Source organism: Microcaecilia unicolor, chromosome 12 (assembly GCF_901765095.1).
Source record: "Microcaecilia unicolor chromosome 12, aMicUni1.1, whole genome shotgun sequence".
Taxonomy (NCBI): domain Eukaryota; kingdom Metazoa; phylum Chordata; class Amphibia; order Gymnophiona; family Siphonopidae; genus Microcaecilia; species Microcaecilia unicolor.
In genome coordinates this window covers 23,245,496-23,264,069 of record NC_044042.1, presented here as the reverse complement: position 1 = coordinate 23,264,069, position 18,574 = coordinate 23,245,496, and the positions used below count along the sequence as shown (strand labels likewise).

Genomic DNA, 18,574 nt, shown 5'->3' with positions numbered 1-18,574 from the left:
ACATGGTCATGAAATACAGGGTAGTGGTATAACAGAAGACATTATCAGACATTAGAAATACAAGATAGCCTTAATCTCACCAGACCCAGCTCCATTCCCGTCTCTCCTTCCTTCTCTTGCTTCCAGGCTATTTTTCTATCTCCTATTGCCTCTCTTTCACCAAATTTTTAATCTGATTTCCATCCTCATTCAACCCCTCCCTCTCTCATACCCCTCCACAGTACCCCTGTATCTTTTCACTCCAGTAATCCAGGTCATTCATACTATGTCTCGGCTTCTACGTATCATAAGTACATAAGTATTGCCATACTGGGAAAGACCAAAGGTCCATCAAGCCCAGCATCCTGTTTCCAACAGTGGCCAATCCAGATCACAAATACCTGGCAAAATCCCAAATCCCCTTTCTCTTACACTCCATTTCACACACTCACTTATACTCCTAACCCATATAACACACTCCCATTCATACCTACCCCCTTGAAATTCCTATCAGTCTCACCATTCCCTAATACATACCTCACTATCCCCCTTCCAAATTCCCTCTCAGTCTCTCCCAACCATAATTTCCTGTTCTGTCCCCAACAAACTCTCATTCAACCACCAAGTCCCAGTTCTTTCAATTTTTCTTCTGCTTTGTTCTCATTTTCCCCTCCTAGTCGCATCCAGCTTCTGCTCTGTTCCCTTCCTAGTCACATCCTGCTTCTGCTGTGCTCCCCACTACACCACCAGTCACATCCATCTACTGTTCTGTTCCCTTCCTTACTTGAGTCACATCCAGGTTCTGCCCTGTTCCACATCCTATCCTAGTCCCATCCATCTACTGTTCTGTTCCCTTCCTTACTTGAGTCACATCCAGGTTCTGCCCTGTTCCACATCCTATCCTAGTCCCATCCATCTACTGTTCTGTTCCCTTCCTTACTTGAGTCACATCCAGGTTCTGCCCTGTTCCACATCCTATCCTAGTCCCATCCATTTTTGCCCTGTTCCCCTCCCTATCCTAGTCCCATTTTTGCCTTGTTCCCCTCCCCCTCCTAGTGACATCTAGCTTCTGTTGTGTTCCAACCAATCCCCCACCCCATCAGCAGTCACATCCAGCTACTGCTCTGCTCTCCAAACGGCCAAGTTCCATCCAGTTTCTGTCCCCCCTCCCCCCAATATTCCCACCCAGCTACTTGCTCCCCCCTCTCCTCGGGCACATTCAACCTAACCTGATGCAATCAGGTTGCACGACAGTTCTGTCCTCTCATCAAAGCCGGGCCATACAATTTCTGTGCTACTCTGAACCGCGGGGCTGTGTGTCTTCAAACCACGGTTGAACTAGATTATGTTTGAACTGCACAATGCTCCCTAGACAAAGATCCACGTGATTCAAATAGCAGCACTGAAATTGCACGGCCTGGCTCCAATGAAAAGACAGAGCTGTCATGCATCCCAATGCTATTTCCGCCAGTCCTAGCCAGACTAGCTTAGGGCTATCTGGCTGAATATGTGGCTGTGCAGATGGTGTTTTCAAGAGCTTTTTGACCTCCTGGACCATGGGATGCTTTTCCAAGGACTGCTGAGCAGAGATGATATCCATCTATCAGAGGGAAGAAGGTTTTTTCAGCAGCAGACTGGCTAAACTACTGAAGAGAGCTTTCAACTAGAATCACTGGGGCAGGATGATCAAAGCCCCCACATAAGGGTAAGCTCTCAGTTAAGTGAAGCATTAAATACCTCTACACCACTGGTTCCCAAACCTGCCCACCAGTCGGGTTTTCAGGATATCCAGAATGAATATGTATGAGATAAAATTTGCATGCAGTGGAGGCAATGCATGCAAATCTCTCTCATGAGTATTCACTATGGGTATCATCTATCATCTGGTGATCACCAGATGGTGTAGATTAATATTAAGATAGGTGAGGAGAGAATTAATTCAAAAGTGAAGGTCTCCAGATTAAAAAAAAAAAAAAAAAAAAACTTAAAAAACCCCCCTAACTTTATTCAGATGGGGGATTACCTCAAGGAATTGCAGTCTGGATGGGAACATCTGGAAGTTGGAAAGCAGTGGGCAAAACTGAAAGGAGCTATTGTAAGAGCAAACATTTTTGTAGGTGAAGTAAATAGAAGAGAAAAAGAAGGCACTTTAATTCTCAAAAGTAGTAGCTGAAAAGGTAGGGGAAAAGAGGTCAACTTTTATAAACTACAAGAGATCACAGAAAGAGGAAGACAAGCAACAATATCTGGAAAAGCTAAGAGAAGCTGGTAGAGAAGTCAGGAAAGCAAAAATGCAAATGGAAGAAAAAATAGTCAATATGGTAAAATGGAGGGAAAAGGCCTTTTTTTTTTTCGGAGGAAGTGCAAAAGTGGCACTGTGAGACTCAAAGGTGAATGAGAGGAAAACGTAGAAGCTGATGAAGTGTTCGCAGCTGAAGGGCTGAAAGTAGAACCACAAAAGACAAATAGGAATGGAGGGGTAACAGTCCCTGAACGATTTTCAGAGGACTGTGTTAGTGAGGAGCTGGTTAAACTAAAAGGTGGACGAAGTGATGGGGCTGGATGACATATATCCAAAGGTACTCAAGGAACTTAGCGCAGCTCTGCTGGCTGACTGGAGAAGAGCAGATGTGGTTCCTCTCCACAAAAGCAGAAGGAAGAGGTTGGGAAGTACAGGCCGGTAAGTCTCACCTCTGTGGTAAATACATTAATGGAAACACTTTTAAAACAGAGAATAGTAAAGTTTTTGGAATACAATGGATTACAGGACTTAAGGTAACATATTTTCACTAGTGGCAGATCTTGACAGAGAAATCTGATTATTTCTTTGACTGGGAAACCAGAGAGTTGAATCAAGGGAGAGCGCTAGACGTGGTGTATTTAGATTTTAGCAAAGCCTCTCACACTGTTTTGCATAGACTACTAATAAATAAACTGAGTGCCCTCGTAACAGGCACTGAAGTGACTGACTGTGGAAAGTGACAGAGGGTAATGGCAAATGGAGTTCATTCTGAAAGGATGTTACCAGTGGTGTGTCACAAAGTTCGGTTCTTAGGCTGGTTCTTTTTAACATTTTTGTAAGTGACATTGCTAAAGGGCTGTCTGGTAAGGTTTTCCTCTTTGCAGATGATTTCAAAATCTGCAATAGGGTAGACACCCCCGATTTTGTGCATACCATGAGGAAGGACTTAGTGAAGATAGAGGAATGGTCTGGAATTTGGCAGCTTAGATGAATGGCAAAAAACGCAAGGTTATTTATCTGGGCTGCAAAAACACAAGGGAACAATTCAGTTTAGGGGGTGAACGTTTGTGCATGAAAGAGGAGCAGGACTTGGGTGGGATGATCTTAAGGTGGCCAAACAAGTAGAAAAGGTGGTGGCAAAAACTAGAAGGATGCCTGGGTGCACAGGAAGAAGAATGGTCAGTAGGAAAATGGAGGTGATGTATAAGACTCTGGTGAGAACTCATTTAGAATACCGTGTACAATTCTGGAGACTGCACCTTCAAAAATATATAAACAGGATGGAATTGGTCCAGAGGGCGGTTACTAAAATGGTCAGTGTTCTCCGTCATAACGCGTACGTGGACAGACTTAAAGATCTCAATATGTATTCTTTGGAAGAAAGGCAGGAGACCAGCAGCATCAAAAAAACAAACAAAAAACCTGAAGCAGTCTTCATGCACACACTGTTGGCTTTGCTAGGCCCCTTCTCTAGAAGAGAAGGTGATGTCAGAAGGGGTGGGGAACTGGCAGAGCTGAAAGCATGTACATGGAGACTGCAGTCCGTAGACTGCTCCAGGTTGTTTTGCAGATGTTGCTGCTGATCTGGAGTACCAGCAGCAGTGGTGGGAATAGCAGTGGGAAGGAGATGAGGGAAGGTCTGCAGTGTACCCCCTGCTGAGGTTTTGCGTACCTGCATGATGAGAACCTCTACTCTGTGGGACAGTAATCTAACCCTCACCTCCATGTTTTTACTTGTACTAATGCCTTAAGAACTAGATCAGCAGGCAGAATTCCTATCCTCTAACGGGAACCAGGAACACGATTAGCAGTTCCTGGAATCCCCTGGAAAACTGGATACCCCTTATCTCTTATATGAGCATGCAGGAAATAGGAAGGGTGGAACAGGAAAGATGTGTGCATTCTTATCATGTGCCAGTAACGCCATGACAGCTTGCTGTTGAAAAGACAGGTGCATCCCAGCTGATGGGACTGACCAGGATGATACACATGCGAGTAAGAACACAGTGGAAGATCCTTCAGTTTCTCTGAGTTTAGTGTATTAAGTTGAGGTTTGTTTTTAAAAACATTCCCAGTAGATTAAAAAAAAATTACTAAAATGAAAAGCTCTTACCCATTCCTGTTCCTTCACTAGAAAGTTAAGTATTCTAGAAAGTAATAGGTACGACTATTTTAAAAATAACAAATTGGTCATATACATCTTAATCTTTCTAAGAATAGCCTCACAATTTTAGAAATCTTTCACCAAAGACCAATGAAAATAACACTTAAATAACTAGTGTTCTTCATACATCTGATATTCCAATTTATGCATGACCGTACTGGATTTACAGATTGTAACCCACCAAGTATAAGTCTAATTCTCTTGGGACCCACCAGCAGGGCAGTGTTCAGTAGATTGAGACCACAGTTTTACAAGCCAACAAGGCATGAGTCAGCCCATAGAAATGAACAACTCATACTACAGCTGGAAAACCAAATAAGGATTGCTGCTCCAAATCTTCCACAGTGTTTATTGTGAGTGTTCTGGAATAAGATCTTATCTGCAGGACAGAACAAGAGATATGCAGGAAGCACAATACAAGGCGACATTCAATATGTGACCCATTACTTTGCACCAACTAAACATCTCAGAAACCACAGGTGGGCCTTTGGAAGAGTGGGAAGGACTAAAGGTAAAAAAAATCATCAGGTAAGACGACCTAATTTCTTCTTCCTTTACATAGCTTCCTCACTATTCCAGAATCTGTGGGATGTTCATAAGCAATCCCTAGAGTGGGTGGGATCCTGGCGCCGCCGCCACCGCCCTAAAGACCAAACTGGCTTCCAAGCATGCCACAACATCCACTGTAGTGCTTGGCAAAGGTACACAGCATTGGCCATGTTGTCGCCGTCTTGTAAATGTCTACCGGAGAAAGTAAGGTAGTCTCCACCAAGGATATCGCTGTACGCCTTGTAGAATGCACCCGCAAGGCCTGAGGAGCCTACTTCCCCACAAGCAAATAAGCTGACACGATAGTCTCTCTGTGAAAGGACAGAAGCTCAACAGGCTGGTTGAAATGAAATGCTGATATCACTTTTGGAAGAAAGGAAGGAACTGTGCGCAGGGAGACCCCCACCTCCAAAAAGTGAAGAAAAGACAATGCAATAGTCACCAAGACGCCATCTTTAGCGCGAGATCTTTCAAGGAGGCCTTCCGGAGTGGCATAAAGGAGTCTTCTGAAGACCCCGAAGGATTAAATTAAGGTTCCACTCTGAACACGGCATACGAACGGGAGGCCACAAACAGTCTGCTCCCTGCAAGAATCACATGGTATACTGGTGAGTCGCAAGAGACATTTTCTCTAATCTGCCCTGAAACAGGCCAAAGCTGCAACCTGAACTATTAGAGAACCCAACGCCAATCTTTTCTGAAGACCTGCCTGAAGAAACGTTAAGATGTGCACAATCTTAGAAGACAAGGGATAAAATCTTGCTCTGAACAACAGCTCTAAAGGTCCTCCAAACCCTTGCATATGGCATGGTTGAAGAGCTTTTCCGAGTCTGAAGTAAGGTAGCAATGACTGAATCAGAATGATCTTTCATCTCAACAAAGCCCTTTCAATGCCCAAGCAGTAAGGCCAAAAGGGCATGGGATCCTCCATGAGCACCGGACCTTGTTTCAGTAGGCCATGTACCTACGGTAGATGGAGAGAACCCTTGTCTAGCAGACAAATCAGGTCTGTGTAACAAGGCCTCCATGGCAATCAGGGGCTACGAGAATTATTCAACCCTGGTGCAATGTGATCCTTTTCAAAATGCAGCCTACGATAGACTAAGCAGGGAAGACATACAGTAGATGCTCTACTGCAGGCCTGGCCGTAGACACAATTGATCACTATTGAGACTGGTTCTTTCCAATGGCTGAAAAACCTGGGCACTTTGGCATTTCATTTCATCGCCATCAAGTACCCCTGGCTGGACAGTTTCCATTCACCCAGATCCATGGAGTGCCTGCTGAGAATGTTCATCTCCATATTCTAGGACCCCGCGATGTGAGCTGCCAACAAGTAGAGAAGATTTGTCTCCACCCAACTCATGAGGGAGGCAGCTTCCACAGCCATAAGATGACAGCAGGTCTCGCCTTGTTGATATAAGCTACCGCAGACCCTGGACATGCCTTGACTGAGGAGACGAATCTGTTGAACCCGCTTTGACCTCTTGTGCATGAGAAAGATCCTCTCTTGTGCTGTGTCAAATAGGATGCCCAGATACTCCAGCATCTGTGATGAAGTTAGTCTGCCCTTCTCAAAAATGATCACCCAACACGACTGCAGAAGATGGACAATGTTGTTCATCACACCACTACACTGTACAAACAGGACGACACACGAATGAACCAGTCATCGAGATATGGATGAAATCTGATTCCCTGGTACCGAAGGAAGGATGCCACCACCACCACCACCACAAATTTGGTAAAGGATTTTGGAGCCATGGAGATACCCAAAGGACAAAGCCCTAAAATGAAGGGACGGCCCAGCACCACAAAACGTAGAAACCTCTGATGCAGCCATACGGGTATATCCAAGTATGCCTTCTTGAGATTGAGGGCAGTGGCTTGAGCCTATGACTGCTCTTAGTGTCTCCATGAGAAAACAGGACACTTTGAGGCAGTGGTTTGGACCTTTGAGATTTCAGACCGGACAAATGGTGCCTTCTTTCTTTGGAACAAAGAAGTAGATGGAGTATCTGCCTTATACCTGTTCGGAATGGGGAACTGGAACAATTGCATGGAGCACCGGCAAGGAATTTACGGTAGCCTAAACCTCGACCACCTTTGTTCCCTTTCGACAAGGGAACTGCAAGAAGAGAGGAACAACCAGGCAGAACTCCAACTTGTAACCTTCTGTAAGAAGATCCAGAACCCACTGGTGATTTTGGCCTCCTGAAATTCCTGAAGATGTCTTCCCACCAGAGGAAGAGAAAAGTGGACCAGCCTCACATCATTGCAAAGCTCTGGGGGCATTGGGTGCTCTAGCTGACCGAGAGGATAACTTCCTGTTCACACGGCCAGTACCATCTGTGCCTCTAAAGAGAGCCTCCTGAAGATGGATGACCAGAGGCTTTTGGCTTATTCTCCGGCAACCACTGTGGCTTAATTTCCCCCAGTTCTTTCACCAAGTTACCAAGGTCTTCTCCACATAAGCACTTGCTCTGAAAGGGCAGTTCACCCACGTGACATTGATGTTGTATCCACTGCCTGATGCTGCAACCAGAGTTGCTGACATGCCTCGACAGCCAAAGACATACTGTGGGCCATAACCTGTAACATTTCATAAACAGCATCCGTCAAGTAGGCCAACCTCGCTTCCAGCTGGGCGTTATGACACCCGTCTTGAGTTGCCGACTGCTGATGCCACTTCAGGCATGCTTTTGCCATGAATGAGCTGCACACTGTCACTTGAAGGCCCAAAGAGGTCACTTCAAAGGATTGTTTCAGCAAGCCTTCTAGCACCCTAACCTGTAGGTCATTTAGGGCAATACCCCCTTCCAAAAGAAAATTGGTCTTCTTAGTTACCGCCGTAACGAGGGAGTCCACCCTGGGAAGCTGTGATTTATGTTTCTTCTCTGGAACTAACAGGTAGAGGCGAGCCATGGCTCATCCAACTCTCAGCCCTATGTCTGGCGAGACTCATTCTGCTGTAATCAGGTCCTGAATGTCTGGATACATCAGGAAGGCTTTGGAAGGCTCTCTAAGCCCCATCATGATCAACAAAGACGCCGAAGCAGAAGGCTCCTCAATGGAAAGCAATGCCAGTGCCTCAGAAATACAGTGGGGGAAATAAGTATTTGATCCCTTGCTGATTTTGTAAGTTTGCCCACTGACAAAGACATGAGCAGCCCATAATTGAAGGGTAGGTTATTGGTAACAGTGAGAGATAGCACATCACAAATTAAATCCGGAAAATCACATTGTGGAAAGTATATGAATTTATTTGCATTCTGCAGAGGGAAATAAGTATTTAATCCCTCTGGCAAACAAGACCTAATACTTGGTGGCAAAACCCTTGTTGGCAAGCACAGCGGTCAGACGTCTTCTGTAGTTGATGATGAGGTTTGCACACATGTCAGGAGGAATTTTGGTCCACTCCTCTTTGCAGATCATCTCTAAATCATTAAGAGTTCTGGGCTGTCGCTTGGCAACTCGCAGCTTCAGCTCCCTCCATAAGTTTTCAATGGGATTAAGGTCTGGTGACTGGCTAGGCCACTCCATGACCCTAATGTGCTTCTTCCTGAGCCACTCCTTTGTTGCCTTGGCTGTATGTTTTGGGTCATTGTCGTGCTGGAAGACCCAGCCACGACCCATTTTTAAGGCCCTGGCGGAGGGAAGGAGGTTGTCACTCAGAATTGTACGGTACATGGCCCCATCCATTCTCCCATTGATGCGGTGAAGTAGTCCTGTGCCCTTAGCAGAGAAACACCCCCAAAACATAACATTTCCACCTCCATGCTTGACAGTGGGGACGGTGTTCTTTGGGTCATAGGCAGCATTTCTCTTCCTCCAAACACGGCGAGTTGAGTTCATGCCAAAGAGCTCAATTTTTGTCTCATCTGACCACAGCACCTTCTCCCAATCACTCTCGGCATCATCCAGGTGTTCACTGGCAAACTTCAGACGGGCCGTCACATGTGCCTTCCGGAGCAGGGGGACCTTGCGGGCACTGCAGGATTGCAATCCGTTATGTCGTAATGTGTTACCAATGGTTTTCGTGGTGACAGTGGTCCCAGCTGCCTTGAGATCATTGACAAGTTCCCCCCTTGTAGTTGTAGGCTGATTTCTAACCTTCCTCATGATCAAGGATACCCCACGAGGTGAGATTTTGCGTGGAGCCCCAGATCTTTGTCGATTGACAGTCATTTTGTACTTCTTCCATTTTCTTACTATGGCACCAACAGTTGTCTCCTTCTCGCCCAGCGTCTTACTGATGGTTTTGTAGCCCATTCCAGCCTTGTGCAGGTGTATGATCTTGTCCCTGACATCCTTAGACAGCTCCTTGCTCTTGGCCATTTTGTAGAGGTTAGAGTCTGACTGATTCACTGAGTCTGTGGACAGGTGTCTTTCATACAGGTGACCATTGCCGACAGCTATCTGTCATGCAGGTAACGAGTTGATTTGGAGCATCTACCTGGTCTGTAGGGGCCAGATCTCTTACTGGTTGGTGGGGGATCAAATACTTATTTCCCTCTGCAGAATGCAAATAAATTCATATACTTTCCACAATGTGATTTTCCGGATTTAATTTGTGATGTGCTATCTCTCACTGTTACCAATAACCTACCCTTCAATTATGGGCTGCTCATGTCTTTGTCAGTGGGCAAACTTACAAAATCAGCAAGGGATCAAATACTTATTTCCCCCACTGTAAGAGTACTGAGCTCCTCTTTATGAAACAACCTCAGTACTTTGACCATCCCCCTCTCAGGAGGCCACTCTCCCTCTGCTAACGTTTCCTTGAACGATGGCTCCTCTAAATAGACCAAAACCACATCAGATAAGGAGGGAGAAGCAGAAATAGCCTCATCTGCCCACTCCTGGAGGTCTAAACGAGATTTCTTAGGAGCCAGAGGGGCAGTGAGGAGATAAGTTTGTTGCAAGGTGTTTCAGTTAACTGTCCATGCTTCAGTATGTAGGCCTGGTGTAAGAGCAATATAAATTCTGTAGAAACAAAGATCCTGATGCAGCTGAATGCTCTGTAGGGCCCCATGGCTGTAAAATAGCAGCTGCGTTCCATGCGTAATCAGACAGAGGCTGTTCCTCACTGTCAATTGGCCCCTAGCCCCTTCCCATGATTTCCTACATCGAACTGCACACTGACCCTGCTGGAGTGACCCTGCTGGAGTGCCTGAAGACCTCAGTGTATTCAGATGCTGTGCCAAATCTTAAGATGTGCTGCTACTGACTGTTTCCTTCGTGTCCTGTGGGATTCCTGGCTTACATGCATTGCAGCACCTCAATGCCAGCCAGCAGGTCCCTCAGCGGGAACACTGCTTAACTATCTCAACGGGAGTCACCTTTCATCCTGTCACAAGCACAGCAGAACGTGTCCCAAGCGGTGAATAGGGATTCTGCCCCTGCAGTAAGTAGACCCAAAGTGGTTGATTAGCAAACTCCAATTTGCACTTGGTAATTTCAAAACTACTTCTTAAAAGGACATATAAAGCCCAAACATTTACACATAACTCCTATTGGATATTGGCTTACCTGGAATCTGAGAGAATGATACTCAGTGGGGTGGTCCCTGCATAAAGATAAGCGAATGACTTATCTGCTTATTGTTATTCAGATTTTTATCTGCACTATCTATTTAATTAGGCAGTTCAATGTGTGGCCTTAAGTTAAATGGAAGTATCTATTTAAACTGAACTGATATTTATGTGGTCCTATTTCAACAGATGAACTTTTCTGGGTCGCAGCTGAATAGTGCTGCTATCTGGTTAATCTTAAGTCCCGCCTGGAACGTCTCTATTGCTGTTTCTTTTTTTATGTGAACTACTTTTGGCCGGGCAGTGAGATGCACAGCAAAAAAGTTATCCATTCACTAGCTGCAAATGAAAAACGAAAATAAGATAAATATAAAGATGTATGCTGTTAACTGAAGTTACATATACACACTAATGAAAAAGAAAAAGTACAGCAATCATACATATCTATTTCTTATTCCCTTTCTGTGCACATAAAGCACTTCTGGAACCGTTCCTCACCAATATTCATTTCTTTGCTGTTTCCTATCACAGGGGTTTTAGAAGAAAAAGTAACGTACTGGCACCGACTATAGACTCTACCACTGTTAAATTACCAGTACCACAGACACTTACCAATGTACACTGTGCTCACCATGAAACACTATGATTAAGAATAAAAGTGCTTGAATAAAATCACTAGTACTCTAGCTTCCCATCACATTAAATGAACTGGAGTACTGCTCTGAGCCTCCTTTTGATATGGATACAAATGCAGGATGTGAGCTATGAGCAGAGTGTGTCCTCTTGGCGGCAGCTTCTTGTTTAGTTTTGGTTTTTTGTTAAACAATATCCAGCAGTAAAAGAAAGATAATTTTAATATCCTGCTACCAGACCCGATTGGAGACATGATGTAACAGCTGTTGCCAAACAGCAGAATTAAATTATCTGCAAAAAAAACTGGATAAACCCTTCAGAACGAAATGCCAACACTTCTCAATTAAAAGTGCTGTGCAACTGGCACCCTGAAATCACAGTAACACGTACCTTAAGATACACTTTAGCACCAGCAACCAGGTGGTGGCAAGTTAGTTGCTAATCCTCAGGCTTTGCAAACACACTAACAAAAAACAACCCAAAAGAAAAACAAACAAAAATAACCCCAAACACCTCTACCATTTGCAAATATCCAATACAGCAAGGAAGACATCTATATAAATAATTCTCACCTCCAATTCTGAAGCTCACTGTGTGGCAGGGAAACACTGAAGCCCTGTACTGTTGCACTCATTCTCACTCTCACTCATACACCCGCCCTCAGCCACACCCCATCTGGACATAATTCGCAACCTCAACGTTCGAATGAAGCCACTCAAGCTCCACCCACTTTCGTGAAGGGTTCGTGGATTCATGGTGATGAAGCCTCTCCACTGCCCATACCTGTCTGTTACGCCCTCGCGTCCACCGTGATGACGTCACGACCAACGTCACGACCGAACTGACGTAGGGAACGAACGGGTCATGAGGAGGTGGAGCCAGGGTGCAAGTGGCGAATCCGGGGCATCGGAGGCATGAGAACAGTTCCCGGGCCCCGCAGCCGCAACACAAGCAATGCCGGTGAGTAGGGGGGGAGGAGGGGGTTCGGGAGACATAGGGAACAAACGGGTCATGAGGAGGTGGAGCCAGGACGCAAGTGCCGAATCCGGGGCATCGGAGGCATGAGAACAGTTCCCGGGCCCCGCAGCCACAACACAAGCAATGCCGGTGAGTGGGGGGGGGGGGGGGGGGGGGGGGGGAGGAGGGGGTTCGGGAGGAAAACCACGCTAGCGCCCGTTTCATTTGCGCCAGAAACGGGCATGTTTTACTAGTTACAAATACTGCACCAGATTCAGTAAATGGCACAAACACCCAAATTTAGCACTGGAAACATCCGTGCTAAACTCGTATTCTATACGCTCCACACAAGCGTCCTTCATAGAAAAAGTATAGCACTGAGTCCCACATCCAACTTTGGGCGCAATAACTTACATCTGTGAAACCGGATGTAAATCCTGGCACACTAGTTGGGCGTGCAACCCTGGAATTCTGTAACACCGCCTCCATATTTTTGGAATGCCCCCGATATGCCCATGCCTCTCCCATGGCCATGCCCACTTTTGAGTTGTATGAAAGACATTTTGGACACACAGTCTTGTTCTGCCCCCATTTACGTGGAGTCAGAGAATTGGGTTGTGCCCTTGAACTACAAATCTCTGTAATCCTGCGGTTCCCTGTAATAGTTTCTTTCAGAGCACGTCCAGTTCTCTGTGTCTTATGGGACTCTTTCTAGTTGCTTGCCTTGTTCTCTGTGTTGTCCCCCCTTCTCTCTCCATTGGATCTGTAAAAGTCAATCTGCAGCATGTTTCCTAAACTGTTTATGCTGTATTTTGCTTTATGATCCCTTCAAAATACTGTAACTCTATCAAGATTTCACCAATATAAAGTACAAACAGCATTACTACTCAGCGTGTTGCTGAAATCCTGCCAGCTTCTCCTGCATAGAGAGAGAGCTGGTTGAGAATAGACTCCCAGTTTCCAATGCAAAAACTCTTGTCCAGCACATCTAAACTGTAAGTTATGTTTCCTTGCTTGATTACTTCATTAAAGAAGATTTTGGTTCAAGAGTTCAGAGTCTTCTCATAATGATGTTCTGTACTCTGGCTTAAAACTGAATGTCAAGCCTAGTACAAGTAATATTTTGCAAGGACAGAACAAGCCTTATAGAATAACTAGTAAATAAGGCCTGTTTCTGACACAAATGAAATGGGTACTAGCAAAGTTTTCCTCGGAGTGTGTATGTGAGAGTGAGTGTGTGAGAGAGAGAGTGAATGTGCGAGTGTCTGTGTGTGTGACAGAGAGAGAGTGAGTCTGGGTGCGAGTGTGTCTGTGAGAGAGTGTGTGTGTGTGTGTGACAGCGTGTTTGTGTTTGAATGAGAGTGTGTGCGAGTGCGTATGTGAGACACAGTGAGTGTGAGAGAGTGTGCTTCACACAGATACACTGTGTGTGAGAGTTTGTGTGAGACAGAGAGAGTGTATGTGTGCGATACACAGACTCTCTGTGAGACCGAGTGTGAGAGTGACTCTGTGACACATAGAGAGTGAATGTGATACAGTGGAAGACATAGTGAGAGACTGTGTGAGAGTGAAAGACACTGACTGTGTCAAGTCTCAGGACCCCCTCCCCCCTCTGTGTTCCCCTCCTCTCTGGTCTCAGGACCCCCTGCCCCTCCCCCCCATCTGCTTGGTTGGCAGCACTGTGCGAGTGTGTGTGTGAGAAAGTGAGACTGGGTGCGAGTGTGTCTGTGAGAGAGTGTGTGTGATTGTCCTCTGTCCCCTGCCCCCCTCCAGGCACCCAGCAATTCTCCTCTGTCCCCTGCAGCCACCCAGCAATTGTCATCTCCCCTGCCCCCCTCCAGCCACCTAGCGATTCTCCTCTCTCCGCTTCCCCCCCTCGAGCCATCCAGCGATTCTCCTCTGTCCCCTGCCCCCCTGCAGCCACACAATTGTCGTCTCCCCTGTCCCCCCTCGAGCCACCCAGCGATTCTTCTCTCCGCTGCCCCCCCTCCAGCCACCCAGCGATTCTCCTCTCTCCACTGCCCCCCTCGAGCCATCCAGCAATTATCTTCTGTCCTCTGCCCCACCCAGCGATTATGCTCTCTCCCCTGCCCCCCCCCTTCAGCCATCCAGCGATTCTCCTGTCTCCCCTGCCCCCCCTCCAGCCACCCAGCGATTCTCCTCTCTCCGCTGCCCCCCCTCAAGCCATCCAGCGATTCTCCTCTGTCCCCTGCCCCCCTTTCAACCACCCAGCGATTATGCTCTCTCCCCTGCCCCCCCTTCAGCCACCCAGAGATTGTCCTCTGTCCCCTGCCTCCCCTCCAGCCACCCAGCGATTGTCCTCTGTCCCCTGCCCCCCCTCCAGCCATCCAGCGATTGTCCTCTATCCCCCCCCCCCTACAGCCACCCTGCGATTCTCATCTGTCCCCTGCCCCCCCCTACAGCCACCCAGCGATTGTCATCTGTCCCCTGATTCGGTCCGTCGAAGTGGTGGCATTATTGAAAGCCCTGGCCATCTCCATCCTTCGATTTCGTTCCCTCAGTCCTCCTGCTTTCTGCTTACCCGCCCTTGACGTCATAACGCATTGACTTCTGTAGCCTGTCTCCAGCCTTCGATTTTGTTCCCTCACCAGTCCTGCCTTCAGATTCCCCGCCCTCGATGCTATGACGTTTTGATGCGAGGGCAACGTCATCTCATTTTGACGCGAGGGCTGGGCAGAGAGAGATGTGACACCGTTACGAACCCTTCACTGAAGCCACTGAGTCAGCTTCAGAACGTTGGAGGTGCGTTTTATTATAGTAGATTTGCACGTCTATGTGCAAGTCCAAATTAGTGCCAATTAACACCAATAATTGTAAATGGCTCATAATTTGCAAGTGCATCTGCCCTGAGCATCAAATTTGAGCAACCTTTATAGAATCTGGTAAATAAATTATGTGAAGATGGGTACACTGGTTTTCTTTTGTTTATTCTTCTGTTCCATTGTTCTTCTAGTTCTTTGTCTCCCAGAGGCAGCACATAAGGTATGGCTTCCAGAACTGAATCATTTCTTGTGCATCAGCTCTTACAGACCAATTTGTACCAAAGGTTTCCTTCGACTGCCCATTACATTCCATCCCAAGAGTTATATGTGATTCTCCTTCTTCCACCCTGTTCCTCTCCAATAGGGTGACTACTCTAACACCATCCACAGCACCAATCAGCAAAAAGGAGAGATACCCAATGGCAGGGCTGAAACCCAGGCATAGTGTTTAACAGTATACAACATTAAGAGCCAGTGGGATGTTAATTTCATGGTATAATCCAATTTCAAAGCAATGAAGCTGCTGAAAAGTAACAGCTCCTTAACAAATCTTATGCCTAATAAGCTAGGGTTATGCCCACCTCAAAGTAGCTCTTGTGGAGGTTATTTGATACCATGAAGCTCCATTCACAGCTGCCTGAGGTTTTTTTTTTGTTTTTAACTATGTTCCTAATCCTTATATTGAGATGCTCAAACTGAGGTTCACACAAGAACAGGTATGTTATTAAGCAGTCAGTATTGTCAAAGTTAAGCCAATCACTATAATCACTGTCTGTGGAATCCCCAGCTCTGATCCCAGGAGCAAAAACCAAAACAGAGTATGAAACAGGTGCTGCTGTACAGCCGCACACCAGTACTGCCAGTCTAAACATGAAAGATGCAGTGGTATATGACTTCAGATCACACAAGTTCCTTCTTCAGATGTGGCTAAAGGGTAAAGAGTTCAGGTAGTCTCTTAAAATTCACACACTACAAAACATCATTTCTAGTTGATGTGGTAAAAGGCATCAAACCCCAAAAAGGTTCTAGGTTTTTCCAGGATCAATATGCCTAGTAGAACTCTGTACTATTTAAAAAAAAACCAAACTGCAATCTTGATATTATTACACTGGTAGAAAATGCATAGCAACAGGTACTCCTGTTTCCAGTACACCAGCTTGTCAGACCTCTTTCCATGGTTATTACTGCTTGCCTTATTTTTGAGTCTACAATGCACATATGATATTGCATTTGATTAATTTCTCTGATTTATAGGTGGGGATGGAGCATGTTCACCTTTCATTAGTATCAGAGTTTGTCCATTTATGTACTTATAGGACAAGGTAACTCCCCCTCCCCCAGTCCATGAGACAGGAAAGAAGAAGGTCAGACCAAGGTCATGTTGGAGAATTTAAAAGGCAAATTGGAGAGTCAAGAAATGTTCCTTTCCAGCATTCACTTCTACTCTTTTCACTGCTCCAATACATTTCTCAGATTTCTCTTAGGGTCGAAGGAAGGCCTTTTATGGAAGACGCCTGAAACTTTTTCAAGGCTTCAGAGGTCTGTTGACATTGCTTCAGTAATGAAATTTTTTAGGGTAAACACAGTTTATATTACATTTTACGATGTTAGTATTATTTAAATAGCACTATTGGTTCGCAGTATAGGGCAAAGAAAAAAATCATGTGGTTTAAAGGTCTATTACCTGTGTTAAAGCTTAATCATATATTCTTTGGCAGAAGGAGCTAAACACCATGTGAAGCTGTGTACAGTGAGATCTATACAAACAGCCAGAACCCCAAGATCAAGGAACCCATTCCTTCACATTCCTGCTTTTTGCACTGTGTGAGACCTTATGAGTGCCTTCAGTTTTAAAAGAGGAAGGAGGAAGGTGGTCTGGGAAATGTTAAGACAAATGGTGAGTTCTGAGGTCACAAGGTGGCAGGGGAGACCACATCATCTTTCACATAGTTTTATGCACAAATTACCTAATAAGCTGTGTGAATAAAAAGGAGTGAAACAAAAATAACAATCAGAGACATAAAACTCACAGGTGAGAAATTCTTCGCTGCCTGGCATAAACTTGAGTTGTTTTAAATACCCTATGATACTTTCTAATTAAGAAAAAAGAAAAAAAAACAAATAGTTTTTACATTACATCATTTATGATCACTAACAAGGGCACCACATGGGGATACTAAGCAACAAATACTTTTCACCCCCCCCCCCCCCATCATCAAATTCAAACACACAAAACTGGTTCCTGCAACATGCTATAAATTAAACATAATTCCAAAGAAAATAAAGAAAAAACATAAAAAGCTTAGCTTACTTTGAATGTCTTGGCAATGGGAGACGGCGAGGATGGGGGAGAGTCTGATTGTGACTTCCTGCTTCGTGGAAAATCTTTGCTCCGGGAGTAGAGGGAGGACATGGTCCCAGAGGATGGGGCTCTGTAACAGTGGACACCCTTTCTCTTCTTTCCTCCTTCAAAATTTCTCTGCACACAGTTCAATGCTGAAACCCTTTTGTTCCATATAGTAAGACAAGTGTAATAGAAAGGGGGGGTGGAGAACAGCGTCAGCTGTTTTAATTTCTCTGTGTCGTTTTATCACAGACAGCTGCCCTGTCCATGGTCCACATGCGGATGGAAATTGGAGGAGGGGAGGGAATCAGCTACGTAACAATGTACACCACCTTCCAAATTTAAGGCAAGTCTTTTCAATCTGCTGGAAGTGCACTTTTCAAGAGGCCAATGTCTGACCCTGGAAAACGAGACAAAAATTTCAGATAGACCTTGGCGGCAAAGAGTCACTTGTACTCCAGGTCAGAGCAGGATGAATCAGAACAGAAAGAAATAAGTTTCTTTTTCCACTCAAACTTTTGCAGGCAGAATGTTGCTGTTTCAATCCCGAGAAAGATCTGTTTTGCTTTGGGTCCAGCCCCCAGATTTTAGGAATGGAAGGGAAAAATAAAATCCTACAAAAGAAGGGATGAAGACCTTATTGGAAGAAAAGGGGCAGTCCAAAGGATGATGCTGCTGAGCTCTATTAGTTACTGTGCTGCCATAATACATTTCTGGAAACACAGGCATACTATATATTATGCATAAATATATTTTTTCTACAATCCACTGCCCACCCCCTGCTGGTGCCTGACATTCCAGATCCTTACTCGCTTAGCCAGGAATGCTGGAAAAGGGCCAAGGGCAAAAGATTCCCTTTCAACTTAAGGGACTTAAGCTTCCACTCCTATAAAAGAACAAAATGTGCAGGGGTGGGGGAGGAGGAGGGAGAGAGGAAATCTACAGAGAAGCTGAACCCATAGGGAAGTTGTAATTTGGGAAGTTGAAGCCAATCTGTTGCATTTTAAGGCTTCGTCTAAGCCTGTCCGCTCTCAGAGCGCTCAACCAGGTGGCACAGTATCCAGTGGCTCTGTTCCAGGCTCCCACGCTACCTTCTATAAAAGTCCTACAGAGCTGCAAGCATTTAAAAGGATGGTTTCCTATGTTTGAGCTAGGCTTAAAATGCTTGAATTAAAGCACTCACACTTTTCCATACCCCCTTTAAAAAGAAAAGAAAAAAAAACAAAAAAAACACATACACAACAAGATATGGTAACTACTAAATCTGTTTCATGACTGGCACCAGAAAGTCAAGTTACTCCACACCATATCGTGTATCAAATGGAGAAATTAGGTCTTACCTTCACTTGCCATGCACATAAGTCTGATCACATTTCTCCTTTACTACAA

At 45.4% G+C, this 18,574-nt stretch overlaps 1 protein-coding gene across 10 annotated transcripts in view; it reads right to left on the bottom strand.

Moving 5' to 3' along the window:
• PPP1R12B (protein phosphatase 1 regulatory subunit 12B) overlaps positions 1-18,574 on the bottom strand; it is a 219,397-nt gene that overhangs the window by 58,958 nt on the left and 141,865 nt on the right. The window contains exon 1 of one of the 10 annotated variants that reach the window (XM_030220580.1): positions 17,153-17,795. The exons of 8 other annotated variants lie outside the window; for them this stretch is intronic. In XM_030220580.1, coding sequence (XP_030076440.1) covers positions 17,153-17,254 — 102 coding nt within the window. In that variant the 5' untranslated portion in view covers positions 17,255-17,795. Of the gene's footprint in view, positions 1-17,152; positions 17,800-18,574 lie in introns of those variants that run through there. One more of the 10 variants, XM_030220577.1, reaches the window with a different exon arrangement.